We start from the raw sequence: 19,729 nt of genomic DNA on the forward strand, positions 1-19,729 counted from the left end.
GACACATATACAGACTGAATGAATGAATGGTCACACCGAAAAGCAGTGGAAGCACCACCATGAAAGTGGAAGGGGACAGAAACACTAGTGGGGACCACAGCCACCAACAGGCTGTAATGTCCATGTTTCAGTGCTTGGAGCTAAGACACTGACCATACTCTGGGTAGGGTGAAGGGACAGGAGCAGGCTTACTTCTTCAGTACGGGTGGAGTCAAATTCCACTCTTACAGAGGATCTGAGGAGAAAATTACCAAAAGGTCAAGCAAAGGCTGGTAATACAGAAGAAAACAAGTCGTCCAGCAGTTCCCGTTCCACCCTCTCATATTCCTCCCAAATTTCTCCCTTCCAACTTTACATTTGTTTGTTCGTTTTGATAACCTACTAAGTCCAGGTAGGTTATCAGTATGCTTATGGGCATGAGACTATCCACTGGAGGAGGGAAACCCACCGTGGACCATATCCTCAGTAAAGAGTGACTCTCCCTCCCCAGCAACAACTCCATAGCTCCTCAGTATAAGGTAGGAGGACCCTCTCCATGCTGGGATTCTGGTGCCTCAATGTGCAGGGATCACAGCTCTCCTCCCCATCCTCTGGCTCTTCCATTCCTCCTGCCTGCTCTTCTGCCATGTCCTTGATCCTTGGTGTGGTGAGCATTGATAGTGATGTTTACTTAGGACTGAGCACTGAGTCTCTTATTCTCAGCACCTTGGACGTCTCCACTGTGTGCTGCCCACTGACCAAGGCTGAGAGCAGCCCAGGCCTAACTGCACTGGAAGCTGGGCCAACCTGACCAGTGGGATTCTGATGCAAGCAAGGATTTAAAATTGGATTTCAAAAGGAGGGAAGAAAGACACAGTTGGTTAGGTATTTGATATTAAGAGATATTATTTTAAATATATGGCAATGACATGATAATTTAATGTTTCTAAGTTATTTTCTTTTCGAAATAAAAATATATACTGATAAAAAAAAATTAAAATGGGGGGGGTTGGTTACTGAAGAGATGGCTTAGCAGTAAGAGGATTGCTGCTCTTCCAGAGAACCAGGGTTCAATCCCTGGCATTCACATAGTGGCTCTCAACTGTCTATAACTCCAATTCCAGGAGGTTCAGTGCCCTTTTCTCCCCTCTCTGGGCAACATGCATGAATGTGGTACACACACACACACACACACACACACACAAAATAAAAATAAATGAATCTTTAAAAAAAAATCTCACTGCTATTCTCAGAAAGGTAGAAGCCCACAGAAGAATAGCCAAGCAATATGAATGAACCTGTTTAAAGTTTCCACTTGGCAAGATGGCCCAGTAGGTCGAAGTGCTCGCCACATGGGCCTGAATTGATACTGGATTTGATCTCCACATACATGCCAGGGGAGGCACTTATATACACATAATAATAATAAATAAAATTCAAAATTTTTAAGTAAAAAAAAATTCTTAAAAACAATCACATATCTACTCATCATTCCATTGGCCAAAGAAAATCACATGGCTAAGCTTAGGAAAAGTGGTTGGGAGGAGTGAATTGGGAACAGATCATAAGATATAGAATATGCTCTTTTTAATAAGAAAATCTCTTAGCCGGGCGGTGGTGGTGCACGCCTTTAATCCCAGCACTCGGGAAGCAGAGGCAGGCGGATCTCTGTGAGTTTGAGGCCAGCCTGGTCTACAAGAGCTAGTTTTAGGACAGGAACCAAAAAAGCTACAGAGAAACCCTGTCTCGAAAATCCAAAAAGAAAAAAGAAAATCTCTTTCTTAAAATACTTATTTTTATGTTTTAATTGTGTATATGTATTGTGTGTGCATGCATGCGTGTCTTTATGGGAAGGTGTACACTTCTGTGCAGTGTCCCCGGAGACGGGAGAGGGTCAGATTCCCAGGAGCTGAAGTGCCAGGCCTTGTGAGCCCCTGATGGGGGTGCTTGAGACTGAACCCAGGTCCTCTAGGAGATCACTATATACTTTTCTTCACTGGGCATATTTCCAGCCCCTTTCGCTTTTTGAAGCAGGGTTTCATGAAGCCCTGGCTAGACTGAAACTTGCTGTGTAGCTGAAGCTGTCTTTGAATTTCTCATCATCTTGCCCTTGCCTCCCAAGCGTTAGGATTACATGTAATCTCACCTGGCTGAATCATAAAAACTTAATGGCTAATTATTTGGGGCCTGACTTTCTAAGCTACTTACCAAGTCCCTGATCCATAAGGTAGGCACCAGGCTGTCAGAGAAGCCACTGCCTGTATAGTGTCATTCTCAGTAACTAAAGTAAAACCTACTGTTAGCTTGCCAACTAGAGGGCCACAGGATTTTCAACATCATGTTGTGTAGGCCGGAGTCCAAGGAGCAGTGGTGTAAAATTATCTTGTGAGGTGCAAGAGGACACAAAGGAGTATGATGTAGACAATGATAGTAATGTGATCTCTCATGATAGCTAAAACCTATATGTCATACCCATCAGAACACATCAATAAAAATAAGTTTAAGGATATGGACTCTGTTGTGGTCTGCTGGTAGCATTTTTATAATCACCATGAAGAACAGATTTGACGGTGTAAATCAGATGCAGGACTGGTAGGATGGGTCAGTGGGTAAAGATACTCCTCAGCCTAGGGACCGAGTTCAGTCTCCAGAACCAACATGATGGCAGGAGAGAACTGACTCCCACATGCTGTCCTCTGACCCGCACACTTAGTTGTACTCCCACCAGAACGCTTGCACTGAACATGCGCGGATCTCTTAGGGGAAAGTAAACTGACTCCCTAGTAGCCATCAGCGGCCAATAGCTCCCCTGCTAGAGGTGGGGTTTGTGAGTCCTTCCCCAGTACTTGCTGGAGTTTTCCCATGGCCTTGTGAATGCTTCACGGTGCTCTGAGTTTATGATGCAGCAGCTGTCGTGTCTGTGTGACACTGTCCTCTGCCATCTCCTGCGACGAGAGCCTTGGAGGGAGAGTTTGGTATCAATGTCCCAAATAGGGCTGAGCACTCCACGGTCTCTTGTTCCCTGCACTTTCATTAGCTGGAGCTCTCTGCATTACTCACCATGCACAGCAGAAGGAAGCTTCTCTGATAAAGGTTGTTAGATGCTAATCTATGGGTATAGTAGTGAGTATTTACAGTATAGTTTAAGCTGAATACTGTTACTGAGTTTTCTTCTAGGACCTGTGACCTGCCTAGATATAAGTTTTTGGTCCAGTTAACCATTATTTTAGTTTTAAAGTTTTAATTTAAAAAAATTTGTGTATGTGGGTCAGGTATATTCAGATGAGTGTGGGTGTCCATGGGAACCAGAGGAGGACGTCAGATCCCTTTCAGTTGGACTTATAGGGTGTTGTGAGTCACTTGGTGTGAATGCTGGAAACTGAACTCAGGTGCTTTTAACTACTGAGCCATGTCTCCAGCCCCTAACGTTTTGTTGTTTTTAAAGTAAAGAAAAAGTTTAGAGAAGCAACCTAAGCATTGACCAAAAAAAAAAAAAAGATATATTTTTGTATACATTCATGTAGAAAATCTGAAGCTATAACAACTGATAAAGGCAAATCTGAAAATACAGTGTTAAGTTTAGCAGAATGTACAGCAGTACATCAACATAAGCCCATTTATGAAAACAATTGAGTTTTTTATTTTGGGTCAGTACATACATTAGCAAAATAATATTTTAAGAGAATAACAGAACAAATGAATCATGCATATGGATACCTTTTAGAGAGACTGGTGTGTGTTAACTAGGGTAATTTAGGGCATTTCAGAATCTTCGTCTTCCTCTAACTAACTAGTTCAGTGCTCATTACATTCTCCTTTCATTTCAGTGGCATCTAGCTGAAATTTTTTAAGCCATTTTTAACTTACATTTATTTGTGTGTGGAAGTATGCATGCATGGTCAATTATGTCTGTGTGTTTGTGTGTCTGTGTGTATGTGCTGAAGCACACATAGGTACATGCAAAAATGCATGACAATTAGAAAGCAACTTGCAGGAAGTTCTTCTGTCATGTGAAATCTGCAAATGGTCAGATCCTCAGGCCTGGTGGCAAGTACCTTTACCTACTGAACCATCTCACTGGTCCCCTTGTGTTTTTATTTTCTTACTAGAAGCAATTAGTTGCTCAAAAAATTCACATAGAGGAGAATGAGGACAGAGACACAGGACTAGAACAGAGACACAATAAAGAAGACCCTGACTGCATCAAGGCTAAAGTGCCCTTGGGAGACCTGGATCTGTACGATGGCACATATATAACTCTGGAGAGCAAGGACATCAGGTAAAACGGTTCTCTTTCTAAGACCTGAATCAATAAGAAGTTCCTGAAAGTTAAGGTTCATCACTGATGAGTTGATTGAAAGTTCAAAGTGCAAAATCTAGCAAGCCAGTTAAGATGTATTTCTCCACAATATAAAATGGAGCTATTTACGGCAAAAAGTAAAAGACAAGTGCCCAGTAAACATGTGGAAATACTCTGAATTTATCATAAGAGTGCCGGTTAAAACAGTTTCATCTACCACACTGCAATCAGTATCTATAAGAACATGAAAGGCTATCAGCGGCTCTCGCTTGGTCTGACATTTCCAGAGAACATTCAGTCATTATTTCCAGTCTTGAGAGACCACCATCTTAGCCGCTGTTTTCTGATTCTTGCTGTGTCTCTTTTGACTTGAAGCCCCAAATATTTGACTTTTTATTGCAGCTGTGGTGTGGAAAGGTGCAAGAGTTGGCTGAGTGCTGTTGTTTGCAAGGTCGAGGTGCAGGGAGAATGTGAGCGAATTAGAGTTCCTCAAAGCAATGTTTTACCTCTTCATTCATTCATTCATTGCTTCTTGATTTTAGCCCTGAGGATTTCATAGACACAGAATCTCCTGTCCCTCCAGATCCGGAACAACCTGATTGCACTAAAATTCTAGAACTTCCATATAGTATACATGCTTTTCAGCACTTACGAGTAAGTGGAGAACTTTAGAGGTTGGGGGGCATACTTTTTTTTTTTTTTTGGTCCTATGTTTATAACAAGTTTTTGTTTGTTTGCTTGGGGTTTTTTGGTTTGGTTTGGGGTTTTTTGGTTTTTCAAGACAAGTTTTCTATGTGTAGCTTTGAAACCTGTCCTGGAACTCGCTCTGTTAGACCAGGCTGGCCTTGAACTCATAGAGATCTCCTGAGTGCTGGGATTAAAGACATGTGCCACCATTGCTGGGCCACCTACAAGTCTTATATCTTTAAAATAAATGCTACAGGGTACTGCGTTTCTTACATCTTACATTCTCTACTATTACTGTGTTTTTCGAATTGCCTCCTCTTTTAGGGTGTGCAAGAAAGAATTAATCTGTCTGCCCCTCTTTTACCTAAAGAAGATCCAATCTTCACATATTTATCTAAACGCTTAGGAAGGAGTATCGACGACATAGGTCACCTCATTCATGAAGGCCTGCAGAAGGTGAGTCACCCAGTGACTGACTGAGCCAGGAGGCTGTGTGTTCCTCTCGGGATACTTGCTTTGCTTCTTCCTCTGGAGGAGGATCCAGAGTTGTGATTACACTGGTACAAAATATAGCATTGTACAGGAGAGGGCCTTAGGTAGAGTCATTTCCTTTACCAGAAAGAGATATTGAAAATATTTAAACTAATACAAGAAAGGAAAAAAAAAAAAGCATTAGTAGAAGCAATGGGGCTTATAAACTAGATTCTCTCAGTTAGGTGCATCTGTACACAGTACACATTACCACCACTCTCTTCCCCAGTTACACTCATGTCTTTGTCATTTGTTCACAAGAACTTCCTCCCAAGGCTGAACTGGGAGACTCTCTCAAACCCACCAGCCCAAGACCAGCATGGGCAACACAGAGTGACCCCAGCTCCAAAAAGTAAAGGAAGAAATAACAAAAAGGAAGTAGAAAATTATGTAAAGTGAGCCAAGAATGTGCAGGGATTCCAAAGACACTTGTTGCTCTTTTCTTCGCTGTTCTAAGGAGCACCAGGCTGGAGTGTATAGCTCACTGGTACACTGCTTGCCCAGCCCTCGTAGGGCCCTGACTTCCAGCTTCAACGTTACATAAACCAGATGTGGCAGGTATGTGTTTGTCATTCAGTACTCTGGAGACAGGCAGGAGCATCAGAAGTTCATGGTCATCCTTGTGCTGCATAGCAAATTTGAGGCCAGCTAGAACTACATGAGACCTCATTCTCAAGAAGAAAATACAGTTCTGTGTCTAGCAGTATTGATTATTAAGATATATTATTACAACATTGCTGTATTGTTTATTCAGATACATAGCTCTCTCTATATATTTTATTGAAAAAAAAATTTCCGCCTCCTCCCAGCATCCCATTTCCCTCCCCCTTCTCCCACTCCTCTCCCCCTCCCCCCACTCCTTTTCCCCTCCCTCTCCAGTCTGAAGAGCAGTCAGGGTTCCCTGCACTGTGGAAAGTCCAAGGTCCTCCCCCTTCCATCTATGTCTAGGAAGGTGAGCATCCAAACTGGCTAGGCTCCCACAAAGCCAGTACATGAAGTAGGATCAAAACCCAGTGCCATTGTCCTTGGCTTCTCATCAGCCCTCATTGTCTGCCGTGTTCAGAGAGTCCAGTTTTATCCCATGCTTTTTCAGTTCCAGTCCAGCTGGCCTTGGTGAGCTCCCAATAGATCAGTCCCTCTGTCTTAGTGGGTGGGTGCATCCCTCATGGTCCTGACTTCCTTGCTCATGTTCTCCCTCCTTCTGCTCCTCATTGGGACATTGGGAGCTCAGTCTGGTGCTCCAATGTGGGTCTCTGTCTCTATCTCCATCCATCGCCAGATGAAGGTTCTATGGTGATATGCAAGATATTCATCAGTATGGTTATAGGATAGGGCCATTTCAGGTTCCCTATCCTCAGCTGCCCAAGGAACTAACTGGGGACATCCCCCTGGGCACCTGGGAACCCCTCTAGGTTCAAGTCTCTTGCTAACCCTAAGATGGCTCCCTTAATTAAGATATATGCTTCCCTGCTCCCATATCCCAACCATCCCAACTCCCCAAGTTCCCCCCATCCTCCCCTTCTCACTTTTCTCTCCCCATCTCCCGTTACCCCTATCCCACCCTACCCCCAAGATCCCAATTTTTTGCTCGGCAATCTTGTCTACTTCCCATATCCAGGAGGATAACTATATGTTTTTCTTTGGGTTCACCTTCTTATTTAGCTTCTGGAAATGCAAATCAAAACAACTTTGAGATATCATCTTACACTGTCAGAATGGCTAAAATCAAAAACACCAATGATAGCCTTTGCTGGAGAGGTTGTGGAGTAAGGGGTACATTCATCCATTGCTGGTGGGAATGCAAACTTGTCCAACCACTTTGGAAATCAGTGTGGCGGTTTCTCAGGAAATTCGGGATCAACCTACCCCAGAACCCAGCAATACCACTCTTGGGAATATACCCAAGAGATGCCCTATCATATTACAAAAGCATTTGTTCAACTATGTTCATAGCAGCATTATTTGTAATAGCCAGAACCTGGAAACAGCCTAGATGTCCTTCAATGGAAGAATGGATGAAGAAAGTGTGGAATATATACATATTAGAGTACTACTCAGCAGTAAAAAACAATGACTTCTTGAATTTTGCATGCAAATGGATGGAAATAGAAAACACTATCCTGAATGAGGTGTCCCAGACCCAAAAAGATGAACATGGGATGTACTCACTCATAATTGGTTTCTAGCCATAAATAAACGACATTGAGTCTATAATTTATGGCTCTATATATTGAGAGAAATTTTTAAAAGTAAGAAAACAGTTTTATTTTCTAATGCATTTCTAATTTTTATAGAAGTTAGCCTCTTTACCTTGTCTTTCCAAAGACAAGTTTGCATTCTCAGAACTTGAGAAATCAGGAAAATTGGGATGGATGCTCCCTCACTGACAGTGACAGGACTTTGTTGCTTGTTCATTTGTGTGTTTACTTGCTTGTGGTCTGCCCTGGAACTCATTGTGTAGCCCCTAACAGCCTCAAAGTCTTAACAGTCCTGTCTCAGCTCCCACCATGACTCCACGAGGGTCTTTGAACGGGTTGTTCTATGCTGTACCCTGTGTTCTTATCAATGTAGCTCGCCTTACTTTCTTTATCTTGAGTTCCAGAAGAGCCAGTGTTTGAGTTGTGCTCATTTTGAACATCCTCAGTCAAATAAACTGTCTTCTCTTGTATGTGACTGTTGTTTTGCTTCCTCCTAGAACTCTTCCTCATGGGTGCTGTATAACCTGGCTTCATTTTACTGGAGAATAAAAAATGAACCATATCAGGTAGTGGAATGTGCCATGCGAGCACTTCACTTCTCTTCCAGGTGAGATTCCTCCTCTGCAGGACTCCTGACTAGCCGCATCACTGAAGACTGTTAAAGAGTAACACATAGGGCTGGGCTGGGTTTGAGTAAGCACTTGGGAGGCAGAGGCAGGCGGATCTCTGTGAGTTCGAGACCAGCCTGGTCTACAAGAGCTAGTTCCAGGACAGGAACCAAAAAGCTACGGAGAAACCCTGTCTCGAAAAATGAAAAAAAAAAAAAAAAAAAAAAGAGAGAGTAACACATAGGGAACAGCAGAAGCATTATTTTAATTACACACTTCTCCATCTCTTAAAGAGAAAAATCACAGATGTCAATAAGGTCAAAGTGAAAACTATGTGATGTACTTCTCATTAAGTTCATAAGGTAGGTAGGCCGTAGCTCACATGAGAAATTAGTGCCAGGACATACACTGGAGGAATTAGCATGAGTTGAACTGCTTTTTTATTATACGTGTAGACATATGCACGTGGGTGCCTGTATAGAGACCAGAAAGCAACATCGGGTGTCTTCCTCTGTCTCTCTCCACCTTATTTTTAAGATACAATCTCTCACTGAACCTGAAGTTTGATATTTTTGCCAGATTAGCTGATTGGTCAGCAGATTCCTGGGATCCTCCTATGCTTAAAAAAATGTGAGCATTGAAGGTCCGAGCCCTGAGCCATTTCCCCAGCCCCTAAAATGGGCATCTCTTAAAGCCGATATAAGCCACAAATAAATTTTTCAATCATAAAATGCCCATGCGATCTTAGTTTTGTGGCAACATGTGTAGCTATGAAGTTGAGGAAGGATCAGTAATTAAAACTGAGATGTAAAACATGAGTAGATACATAGTCATGGACAGTGGCGCCCTGACCTCCAGCTGCACTCTTTTCTTGTAGGCACAATAAAGACATTGCTCTGGTCAATCTGGCCAATGTTCTGCACAGAGCACATTTCTCTGCTGATGCTGCTGTCGTGGTCCATGCAGCTCTGGATGACAGCGACTTCTTCACCAGCTACTATACACTGGGGAATATATACGCAGTAAATACTACTTTTCTCTTTGCTGAACTAGAACAGTTGCTAGAGGGGAGTTCACTTTGTTTATTTATTTTATCTTGTTTTCTCTCAAAAGATTGCTTTTTCGTTTCCATTTTTATCTGAACAATGGAAATAAAATAATTGGTGGGAGGGGGAAAAAACACCTCAATACTGTGTCATAATGTTCTTAGCTTTGGACAGAAATATAATTGAACTGAAATTCTAAACTGCAGCATAAACCTCTCCAGCTATGGTATGCCATGCTGTTGTGGGATTCATGAAAGCAGTTTTCACTGCAGAAAAAGTGAATCATATGGGCTTTAGACGGATACAACCAGCATGGCTAACATTTCTTCCACTGTGTTATATATGTGTGTGTTTGTTTTGTCTCCGCAGATGCTCGGGGAATATAACCACTCAGTACTCTGTTATGACCATGCTCTGCAGGCCAAACCTGGGTTTGAGCAAGCAATAAAGAGGAAGCATGCTGTCCTCTGTCAGCAAAAGCTGGAGCAGAAGCTAGAGGCTCAGCATAGGTAACTAGAAGCAAAACTGTACTGAAGCACCAGCACCGCAGATCCTTGGTTTAAAACCATCTCAAGTGGCATCACCTTAACATGGTCAGAACAATTGAGGAGAAAACCTCTTCATACTGCAGGGCCATCCTGTTCACTAAATCCAAGTGACTTAGCACTGGTCAGTGACAGGTCAGCTGACTCTCCAGCATCATCAGTACCAGGAATAGAGAACATTTGTAATGAAAAGCTCCCAATTTGGATCTTTATAAGTTGTTTGTTTTGGCGCACAGTTTCATTCTATAGCCTAGAGCCTTAGTTACTTTTCTATTGCTGCAAGAGACAGCATAGCCACAGCAACTTATGAAAGAAGAGAGTTTAGTTGGCCTTGCTTACAGTTTCAGAGGGTTAGTTCATAACCATCATGACAGAACATGGCAACAGACAGGCAGGCAGTCATGGTTCTAGAGCAGTATCTGAGAGCTTACATCTCATCCACAAGTAGCAGGCAGAAAAAGAGAGAGAGACTGAGCCTTTTGAAACCTCAAAACCCACACCCAGTGACATACCTCCACCAACAAGACCATACCTCCTAATCCTTCCCAAAATGTCTCCACAAAGTTCAGACCAAGCTTCACATATGAGATACATTCTTGTTCAAACTACCCCACTCAGACTAACCTAGTAGCTCAGACTAGCTATGAGCTCTCAGCAGGCCTTCTGTCTTAGCCTCCCAAGTACTAGGATCACAAGTGTGAGGCACTGTCCTCAGCGTCTTGACCTCTTGTTGCCATCATGACACTTGGTGCTCTTGGGGAGGTTCTGGTTATGCAGGAATTCTGCTGATAGTAGTTTTATTTTAACAGAATATAGTGTGTCAGTAAAATCACATGTGCATACAGTATTTGCTCTTTCTTTAAGCTTTTAGCTCCTAGGGTCAGACATTGCTTTTGACCCACATTTTAACTGGGTATACGTTAGGTTCAACAGCAATGGAACTCTTTTCTACATGATCCCATCAGGATTCCTGGCAAAATATGTTTGCTTTCATAGATAATAAGGCCCACTAAGAAACTTGATATGATTCAGAAGAGAAGTTTTTTTATTCCTCAAAATTAGCCTTCATGTTTTGGGTCTATTTTGGTTATTAAAGAATTAAAGTGGAATTTAGGACCCATTAAATGTGTGTATTTGCTCGTTTCCTAGTTTGTTTAAGGCATTATGTGGTGAGACAAAATGGTAGCTTGCTTCCTTGTAACAGACTTCTATTCCGCTGAATCAGAATATGCATATGTCCTAGCTGAAGATCTTCCAGCGTAATTCTTAGTACCCGAACTCACTCCCTCACAGTCTTTATAGTCTAAATTCTCCATGTTATAATGCAGTGTATAATAAAGTTCCAGTATTTAAATGTAATCAGGTAGCTGACTCACTGGAGTCAGATGACGATGAATATTTCTAAACAATATTTCTCTATTTTAAGGAACTAGAATATGAGGCCAGGACACTATGGCCAATAAATATGAACATGAGAAAAGGATTCTGAAGTGATTTTGACTGTCAGTGGAATTTACATTGCTATGATAAAACTTCATGACCAAAAGGAACTTGGGGAGGAAAGAGTTCATTCCATTTTCAAGCTTACAGTCCATCATTGAGTGAAGTCAGGGCAGGAACCTAGAAGCAGGACCATAGAGGATGCTTGCTCAGCCTGATTTCTTATAGCACCTAGGACCATCAGTCCATGAGTGGCACTGTTCCCTATGGGGTGGGCCCTCATACGATCAATCATTAAAAAAGAAAATGCCCACAGGCTTGCCTGAAGCCCAAGGGAGCATTTTCTCAGTTGTAGTTCCGTTTCTTAGATAACTCTAGCTTGTGTCAAGTTAACATAAAACTAGCCAGCACATGGACAGCTTTTAATTAACTTATATATCTGTGAATCCTCTGTCCATGATGCAAAGGAGTAAATGTAGGACTTGTACATGCTAGGCAAGTTCTCCGACATAGCCTCAACCCTAAATTCATAGCTGATTTATAGAGACAGAGAGATGTGCTGTACTATATGAAATTTCAATGCATGAATCTATTGTCAAGAGCTATCTCTTGCCTGTTCACCATAATGAGGTGTAAATATTTGAGGAGATAGTGCTTTCAGCTCAGGCAGCTGGGTGGTATGGGTGGCACTGCGATTTTACTGTGGAGACAGGAAGCAGAAGGGGAGAACACATCTTACAGGTAGTCCAGTTCAGTTGGGGCTCGCTGCAGCTGCCCTCTGCTCTACCTCAGTTAGAATTCATGGGCAAACAAGGCAGATGATTCTGTTTCTTATGACATCTGAAAAGCCCAGCACATCATTTGATTTTAAGAAGGCCTTTGCATTTATGTTTTTTCCCCAAATAATAATTTAAATTTTAATGTTTCTCAAGTATCAAGTTTAAAATAGCATTTATATAGAATCGTTATTCTTCAACTTGTGGCATAGTTTTTATTAATAACAGTTATTGCTGGTAACCATAAAGTTATGTATTTAAGCAAGTTTTTAAAATTCGTGATTTTTCAAGGTCTGGCTTTTTCTGATATTAAAAAATGTTAAGGTCCCTCCAGAGAACACTGAATGAATTGAAAGAGTACCAGAAGCAGCATGACCACTACCTGCGGCAACAGGAGATCCTAGAGAAACACAAGCTGATTCAGGAGGAGCAGATCTTGCGCAACATCATCCATGAGACTCAGATGGCAAAAGAGGCACAGTTAGGTGAGTAGGGTCCTGAGTGCCGGCAGCCAGGGAGTCCACTTCCAGCACGTTTGCCTGCCAGGCTTTTTGGTTAACCTTAAAACAGTAAGAAGTTGCCGGGCGGTGGTGGCGCACGCCTTTAATCCCAGCACTCGGGAGGCAGAGGCAGGCGGATCTCTGGGAGTTCGAGGCCAGCCTGGGCTACAAAGGGAGTTCCAGGACAGGCTCCAAAGCTACAGAGAAACCCTGTCTCGAAAAACCAAAAAAAAAAAAAAAACAGTAAGAAGTTATATTTATGATTTTTCTGGATCTTTTTAAAAATGTGTGTGTGTGTGTGTGTGTACAAGAGTGTGCCACAATGTGTGAGTGGAAGTCAGAGGGTAAACCAGAGGAGGGGAAGTTTTCTCCTTCCATCATGTGGAATCCACGTATCAAACTCAGGTTATGAGGCTTAGCAGCAAGCATTGAGCTATCTCCCAGCCTGACTTTTTTAAATATTTTTGCTTGTTTATTTTAATTTTAGTGTATGTGTGTGTGTGTGTGTATGTGCGCGCGCGCGTGCGCTCACCTTCCAGCTCGTAGGTACCTGCAGAAATAGGCATGGGATCTCCTGGAGCCAGTGCTAGGCAATTGTGAGATTCCTAGTGTGGGTGCTAGGAACCGCTCCTGTGTCCTCTGCAAGAGCAGCAAGGACTTTTAACAACTGAGCCATCTTTAATGTGCATATCATTCTCCTAGAGATCTTGGTACAGCCCAATTTCTGACTCAGGATGTATGAGATGGAGCTAAGCTCCTTCCCTCATAACAAACACTGCAAAGGTAATGGTTTTCAACCTTCCTAATGCTGTGACCCTTTAACACAGTTCATGTTGTGGTGACCCCAACCATAAAATTATTTTCATTGCTACTTCATAACTAATTTTGTAACTGTTATGAATCGCAATATAAATATCTGATATGCAATTCCTATGAAAAGGTTGCTAAAAGGGTCATGGCCCATGGGTTGAGAACCACTGCTCTAAGCAAACACAGAGAAATGCTAGAAACAACGTGTGCGTACTCTACCAAAGGAAATGTTGGTTTTCCCCTGCTTCCCCAAAAACAAACACTATTTTAGAAATAGGAGTTTAGACTAGAATTAGTGGGAAATCGTAGCCTAGGTCAGTAGGTAAGCTGCAAGGGAGTTCAAAGTCATTTCCATAGTTGTCCATAGGATCACACGTGTGTGGTCTGACTGTTTCTACAGTTGTCCATAGAATCACATGTGTGTGGTCTGTCTGTTTCCACGGTTGTCCATAGAATCACACATGTGTGGTCTGTCTGTCTGTCTGTCTGTCTTTAGGAGAAGGCAGTGCATCACTTTGTTAGCCTCTTTTGAAGTCTGTTTCCCCCAAAACAGTGCCACTAGTCTAGAAGAACTTAGGTTGGAAAGAGATCGATGATTTGATTATATCTGGAATATTTTGTTCGTGATTAAATCCCAAGGGAACATATTGACAGCTCAGCAGCAGAGAACAAAGGCATAGACTGCCTTCAGTTATTCCCTCCTCTCTGACGAGTGTGTTCATTTCGAAGGACTCAAGCATTGGACCTTAGCTGTGACCGTTTGTCACCCATTTCACAGTCCCTCTCACGGCTTCTCTTTGCCATTTTGAGAATAAAGAATATATTCAGGTTTTAGGATTATTTAGTGATCAATCTGTACTAAATGGAACCTGAGCTCTCAGATAGGCATTTGAAACAAAATTAGGAGCTATATATAGCAAATTCTCTCTGTACAGATAGATGGTCTCTTCAAACCATGTAATCAACATGGACAGAATGTAATTGCTATGATAATTAACTAATGGGGTTAATCTCTCCTTGTTTTCTATTGAGAGAAACCATGATTTAAAGATTTGTTTATAATTATGTGTATGTGGGGGGCAGTATGAGCAGCACATGAATACAGGTGTTGTCATCAGCCAAGGTGTCGGATCTACCTGGAGCTGGAGAGGCAGTGGTTAAAAACCACTTGGTATGAGTGGTGAGGACCACTCCGGTCATCTAGAAAAACTGTATGCACTCATAATTGCTTAGCCATCCCTCCAACCCTGACCTGGGACTTCTTTAATTATTTCATTTAATTACCTATTAATGAGTGTTTCTCTGTGTAGGTAGCCTGAATACTCCTAAGACTAAGAAAGAAGCACAATAGTAAAATTCCGAGACTTACTAAGAAAAAACTATCACTGTGTGACCTTGCTCATCATTTGTGTAACTTCTTCTTGCCCCAGGAAATCATCAGATATGCCGTCTGGTCAACCAGCAGCATAGTTTGCATTGCCAGTGGGACCAACCTGTGCGCTACCATCGAGGAGATATCTTTGAGAATGTGGACTATGTTCAGGTCCTTTTCTTCATCTCTTCTAGTTCTTATTGACTCACTTATGTATAAATATATCATGTTTTATTCCTTTGACTTCTTGTAAGTTCACTTGCTAAAATGTGTGGCTACCTTTTAAAGCTTTTAAGATTTTTATTGTCTATTAAGTGTATGAAGGCAGATTTTGTTGTGAATTATCAGTTGCATGGATAACATTCCATTTTTATAGTACTAGCACTGTGTCTCCATTCATGTGCATTTGATTCTTTTCCTCTGTGTTATGGGAGTTAGACTTGACTGTTACTACTGTTTGACTCAGTTTTCGTTTATCCCCTGAGGCAGTGATTTTCAACCTTCATAATACTGTGACCTTTTAATATACTTTTTCATGTTAAAGTGACCCCAACTATAAAATTATTTCATTATAACTTCGTAACTAATTTTGTTGTCATGAATCATAATGTAAATATCTGATGTACAACCTTGTGGAGGGGCACGACCCACAGGTTGAGAATCACTGTTTTTTTGTTTGTTTGCTTGGGTTTTGGGTTTTGTTTTGTTTTGTTTTGTTTTTCTTTTCTTTTCTTTTATGGTGGGGAGGGGGTTTCTCTTTGTAGCTTTTGGAGCCTGTCCTGGAACTCACTCTGTAGACCAGGCTGGCTTTGCATTCACAGAGATCCACTTGTGTTTGCCTCCTGAGTGAGAATCACAGTTCTAAGGCATGAGTACATAAAATGTGGGAGAGAAAACCATGTCTTTCCTAAAATTCCATTGTATTGCCCATCCAGAAATACCAACGAAATTATATTGCCACTAAAATATATATATATATATATATATATATATATATATATATATATATATATACTTATTAAGTACCATTGCTAGGAGTATGCTTTCTCTAACCATCTCTGTATGCATATATACACAACACACACAACTCATCCACACACGTGTGAACATTCTAGCCTGTCTGTTTTGCAAGAGAGAGTATGTAAATACAATGAACTCTTGCTGGGAGAATAATAAAGGGTGCAGCACAACCAGATTAATGATCATAGAAAAGCTATAAAAACAAAACCAGCATTTATCCTGTCCTTCGTAAGACTCATTGTACACTGTCCTAAAGAAATTTCCAGAGACAAACTGTTAAAATAAGAGTCAGGAAAACATTTCTAGGGGACAAATCATAAGCAAATTTAATCCCTTTAATTTGGAAAACCCCAGACAACATTAATAGGAATAGTGTCTTAGTTAGGCTTTCTGTTGCTATGAAGAGACACCATGACCACAGTAACACTTATAAAGGAAAAGATTTCATTGGGTGGCTTACAGTTCAGAGATTCAGTCCATTATCATCGTGGTGGGACATGACAGCATTCAGGCAGACATGGTGTTGGAGAAGGAGCTAAGAGTTCTATATCTTGATCCACAGGCAACAGGAAGTGAACTGAGACACTGGGCATCACTTGAGCATATATGAATGAGACCCAAAAGCCCACCTCCATAGTGATGCACATCCTCCAACAAGGCCACACCTCCTAATAGTGAGCTTACGGGAACCAATTACATTCAAACTGCCACAAGTAGTAAGAAACTAAGATATATAGGCCTTTCAGGAGGGGCAGCAGCATTGTGGAGCAAATGCTCCTCTCATTTCCACAGACCAGTCACTAGCACTCCTCCATGTTTGTCAGTGAGTAAAGACTCCTACCATCCTAGAGTGTATCTCACTGTTGTCAGCCCAAGCATTCTAAAGAGGAAAGAAGGTTTAGAACTATGACTGAGATCCAGTATGACCTTTGGATATCCCAGTAGATTCAGTACTGCCCTGGGGCAGTGTCCTTCCAGGTATGTCACTTCTGTATAGCAGAAGATTGTGTTTCTATTCATAAGACCTAGAAGTACGAAGTTAGCATGCTTGCTCCTTTCTCTCATGTCTTTCCTATTCTTCCCTCCCATGATCCTTTCCTCATTCTCTATATGACACCAGTAGAACCAGGATGTCTTACAAGGGTAGCAAATAATTTATCCTTGTGCGGAGCAAAACTGTATGTGTGTGTGGTCCTTCAGTTTTAGTTTCCCCTCTTTAGCTCTACAGATTGTATAGAATTGGCAACAGTTTATAATCTCTAAATGACAGCTACGTAAAAGCCCTAAGTATACTTTAAAAAATTGTATTAGTAGTTTTTATGTGTATGAATGCTTGCCTGCATGTAGATAATGTGCATCATATGTGTGCCCAGTGCCTGCAGAGACCAGAAGAGAGGGTTTCAGATTCCCTGAAGTTGGAGTTAACAAAGGGTTGTGAGCCACCATGTGTGCGCTGAGAACCTAACTAGGTCCTCTGCAAGAGCAGTAAGTGCTCTTAATCTCTGACTTGTCTCTCCAACTCCTAAGAATTCTTCCTTCACCTTCCTTGATTCTAACTGTAGAACTAGTTTTATAGAATAATAACCATTTTAGTTTTGGCATGGGAGAGAAATAAATTGCCTAATTAGTTAACTGTTGAATCTAAACTAGGAAAACCATTTTTAAAAAAAGGAAGTGAAAGGACAGGAAGACATTCGTGCTTTTTCTCACCTTCTATGGCAAAGTTGCATGAAAGTTGCTAACTGCAGTGCACGTCCATGAGAATACTGTCGGGACATAGTTCTAAGGCGTAAATGATCCTATTGCTTATTGCTGACCTGCTTTCTGAATTTCTGTTAGACTGCTGATGAATGTTCACTAGGTTTTTGGCTTAAGTAAAACCTCCCTCATAATTCCACTTCTACTCAGAATTGATTTAAACTTTTCTAGTTTGGTGATGACTCATCAACCTCCAGTATGATGTCCGTGAACTTTGATGTCCCTACAAATCAGAGTGATGTCAGTGAGTCTACCAAGTCTTCCCCTGTAGCCCATTCTGTCCTCTGGGTATGGGGCCGTGACTCTGATGCATACAGGGTAAGTGTGTAGAGAATGATAAAGGTATTTTTTCCAGCAGACGTTGTAACATGAGGGCCGGGCTCGTTGGAGTTTTTGTCCCACCAGGTCCCCCAGCCCTTTGGTCCCAGAGAAAATCACACAGAGTCTACATTAGGTCATAAACTGATTGACCCATTAGCTCAGACTTTTTATTTACTCTTATGACTTATATAGCCCATTATTCTTATCTATGTTAGCCACATGAGTCGGTACCTTTTTTAGTGGGGCAGGTCACATCTTGTTTCTTCGGTGGTCTGGGCTGGACTCTGGAGGAATGGGCTTCCTCCTTCCTAGCATTCTCCTGTTCTCATTGTCTTGCCTCTACTTCCTGTCTGGTTGACCCGCCTATACTTCCTGCCTGGCCAATCAGCGTTTATTTAAAACATGATTGACAGAATACAGACGATTCTCCCACACCACTTCCCCCTCTTTTTTTTTTTAAAAAAAAAAAGGAAAATATTCATAGTCCATTTTTTGGGAATGTGGGCGTAGTATTAAGCTGTGGCTGTCTACTGCAGTGATTAGAGTGGTCCCGACACTGTCCAGCCTCATGTAGCACACACTGAGTAAACTTACTATTAAATGGAAGGCATTCTGTTAGGGAATTGAATCAGGAAGATCTTTGCTGAGTTCTTCATCATCCACTAGGGCAGATAAAAACCCTGATTCCAGTTTTATATGCTGGGTATAATTTCTAGCTTGTGTCTTCTTTACTTATTCAGTCAGTAGTGGATGCTAGGCTGATACTAGGACATAGTAGATAACTTCTTGCCCTCTTGAAGCTTTATACTAATGCAAGATGCACACAGTGAATGCATTGATAAATACATTTCTAGGCTACCGTGAAGAAATTGTATGTTAGCCAGAACATGAGGACAAAAATGTGTACTTTTTATTCACCACTCAAATTTCAGAATTTAATTGGCTATTTTTTATTCTAACAATTAATTCAGTCATTAGATTTAATCATTATATAATACAAAATCCTTAAAGTTTGGATTAGTAGGCCTTTACTGCAGTCATTTATATGTAGAAAAATGAACATTTTACAAATTTCTAAAGGAATTGTTGGGAAGCTGAAACAGGATTATTAAGTTTTGGCATTTGATCAAAGATTTTTGGTTGGTGTTTGTTTGTTTTGCAATATTAGGAGCTTATATATGCTTTCAGGTGCAAGCTACAAGCTGCACCTCCAAAGGAGGTACCATTATTATACAGAGTCCAGAGACAGATAGGCTAAACTTAAGGCTCAGGTGACCCTAAGTGACCAGTGACTTTCCCGGTGACGTATTTCCTTCCTCTTATGGTGCCAAGCACATTATTGGTTTCATTTGAAAATTTTATGGGATCCATCAGCAACTGGAACAGCAAGGCTTTCTGTGCATATGAGGCTGAGACGTGCTTTTCTTTCTGGTAATGCTGCCAGTCTGTCCTTGTGTTTCAGTGCCTTAGCTGACATACATGTGTCTGCCTTGCATACAGTCAGTCTGTGGGGAAGCAAATAGAATAAGTCAGACTATGAATCTGGTAGAAGGACTATTGTAAAATCAGAGTGCCCACATTTATCTGAAAATATTACTTTTTTGTTCAGCCATTCTTGTATACTGTCTTAGTTACTCTGTACTGCTGTGAAGAGACACCATGACCAAAGCAACTCTTATAAAAGAAGACGTTTAAGTGGGGGCTTGCTCACAGTTTCAGAGATTTAGTCCATTGTCATCCTAGGAGGGAGCACGGCAGCAGGCAGGCATGGTGCTGGAGAAAGAGTTAAGAGTTAACATCCTGATCCTTAAGCAGAGAGAAAGACACTGGGCTTGGCA

At 41.5% G+C, this 19,729-nt stretch overlaps 1 protein-coding gene across 3 annotated transcripts in view; it reads left to right on the forward strand.

Annotated features, from left to right (window-relative positions):
* Ttc17 (tetratricopeptide repeat domain 17) overlaps positions 1–19,729 on the forward strand; it is a 118,331-nt gene that overhangs the window by 22,435 nt on the left and 76,167 nt on the right. For 2 of the 3 annotated variants that reach the window (XM_057781335.1, XM_057781337.1), the window contains exons 3-11: positions 4,089–4,258; positions 4,822–4,933; positions 5,291–5,422; positions 8,193–8,302; positions 9,181–9,325; positions 9,719–9,858; positions 12,435–12,595; positions 14,851–14,963; positions 17,742–17,888. In XM_057781335.1, the coding sequence (XP_057637318.1) occupies positions 4,089–4,258; positions 4,822–4,933; positions 5,291–5,422; positions 8,193–8,302; positions 9,181–9,325; positions 9,719–9,858; positions 12,435–12,595; positions 14,851–14,963; positions 17,742–17,888 (1,230 nt within the window). The remainder of the gene's footprint in view (positions 1–4,088; positions 4,259–4,821; positions 4,934–5,290; positions 5,423–8,192; positions 8,303–9,180; positions 9,326–9,718; positions 9,859–12,434; positions 12,596–14,850; positions 14,964–17,741; positions 17,889–19,729) is intronic. The other variant, XM_057781336.1, reaches the window with a different exon arrangement.

This window comes from Chionomys nivalis, chromosome 9 (genome assembly GCF_950005125.1).
Source record: "Chionomys nivalis chromosome 9, mChiNiv1.1, whole genome shotgun sequence".
NCBI lineage: Eukaryota > Metazoa > Chordata > Mammalia > Rodentia > Cricetidae > Chionomys > Chionomys nivalis.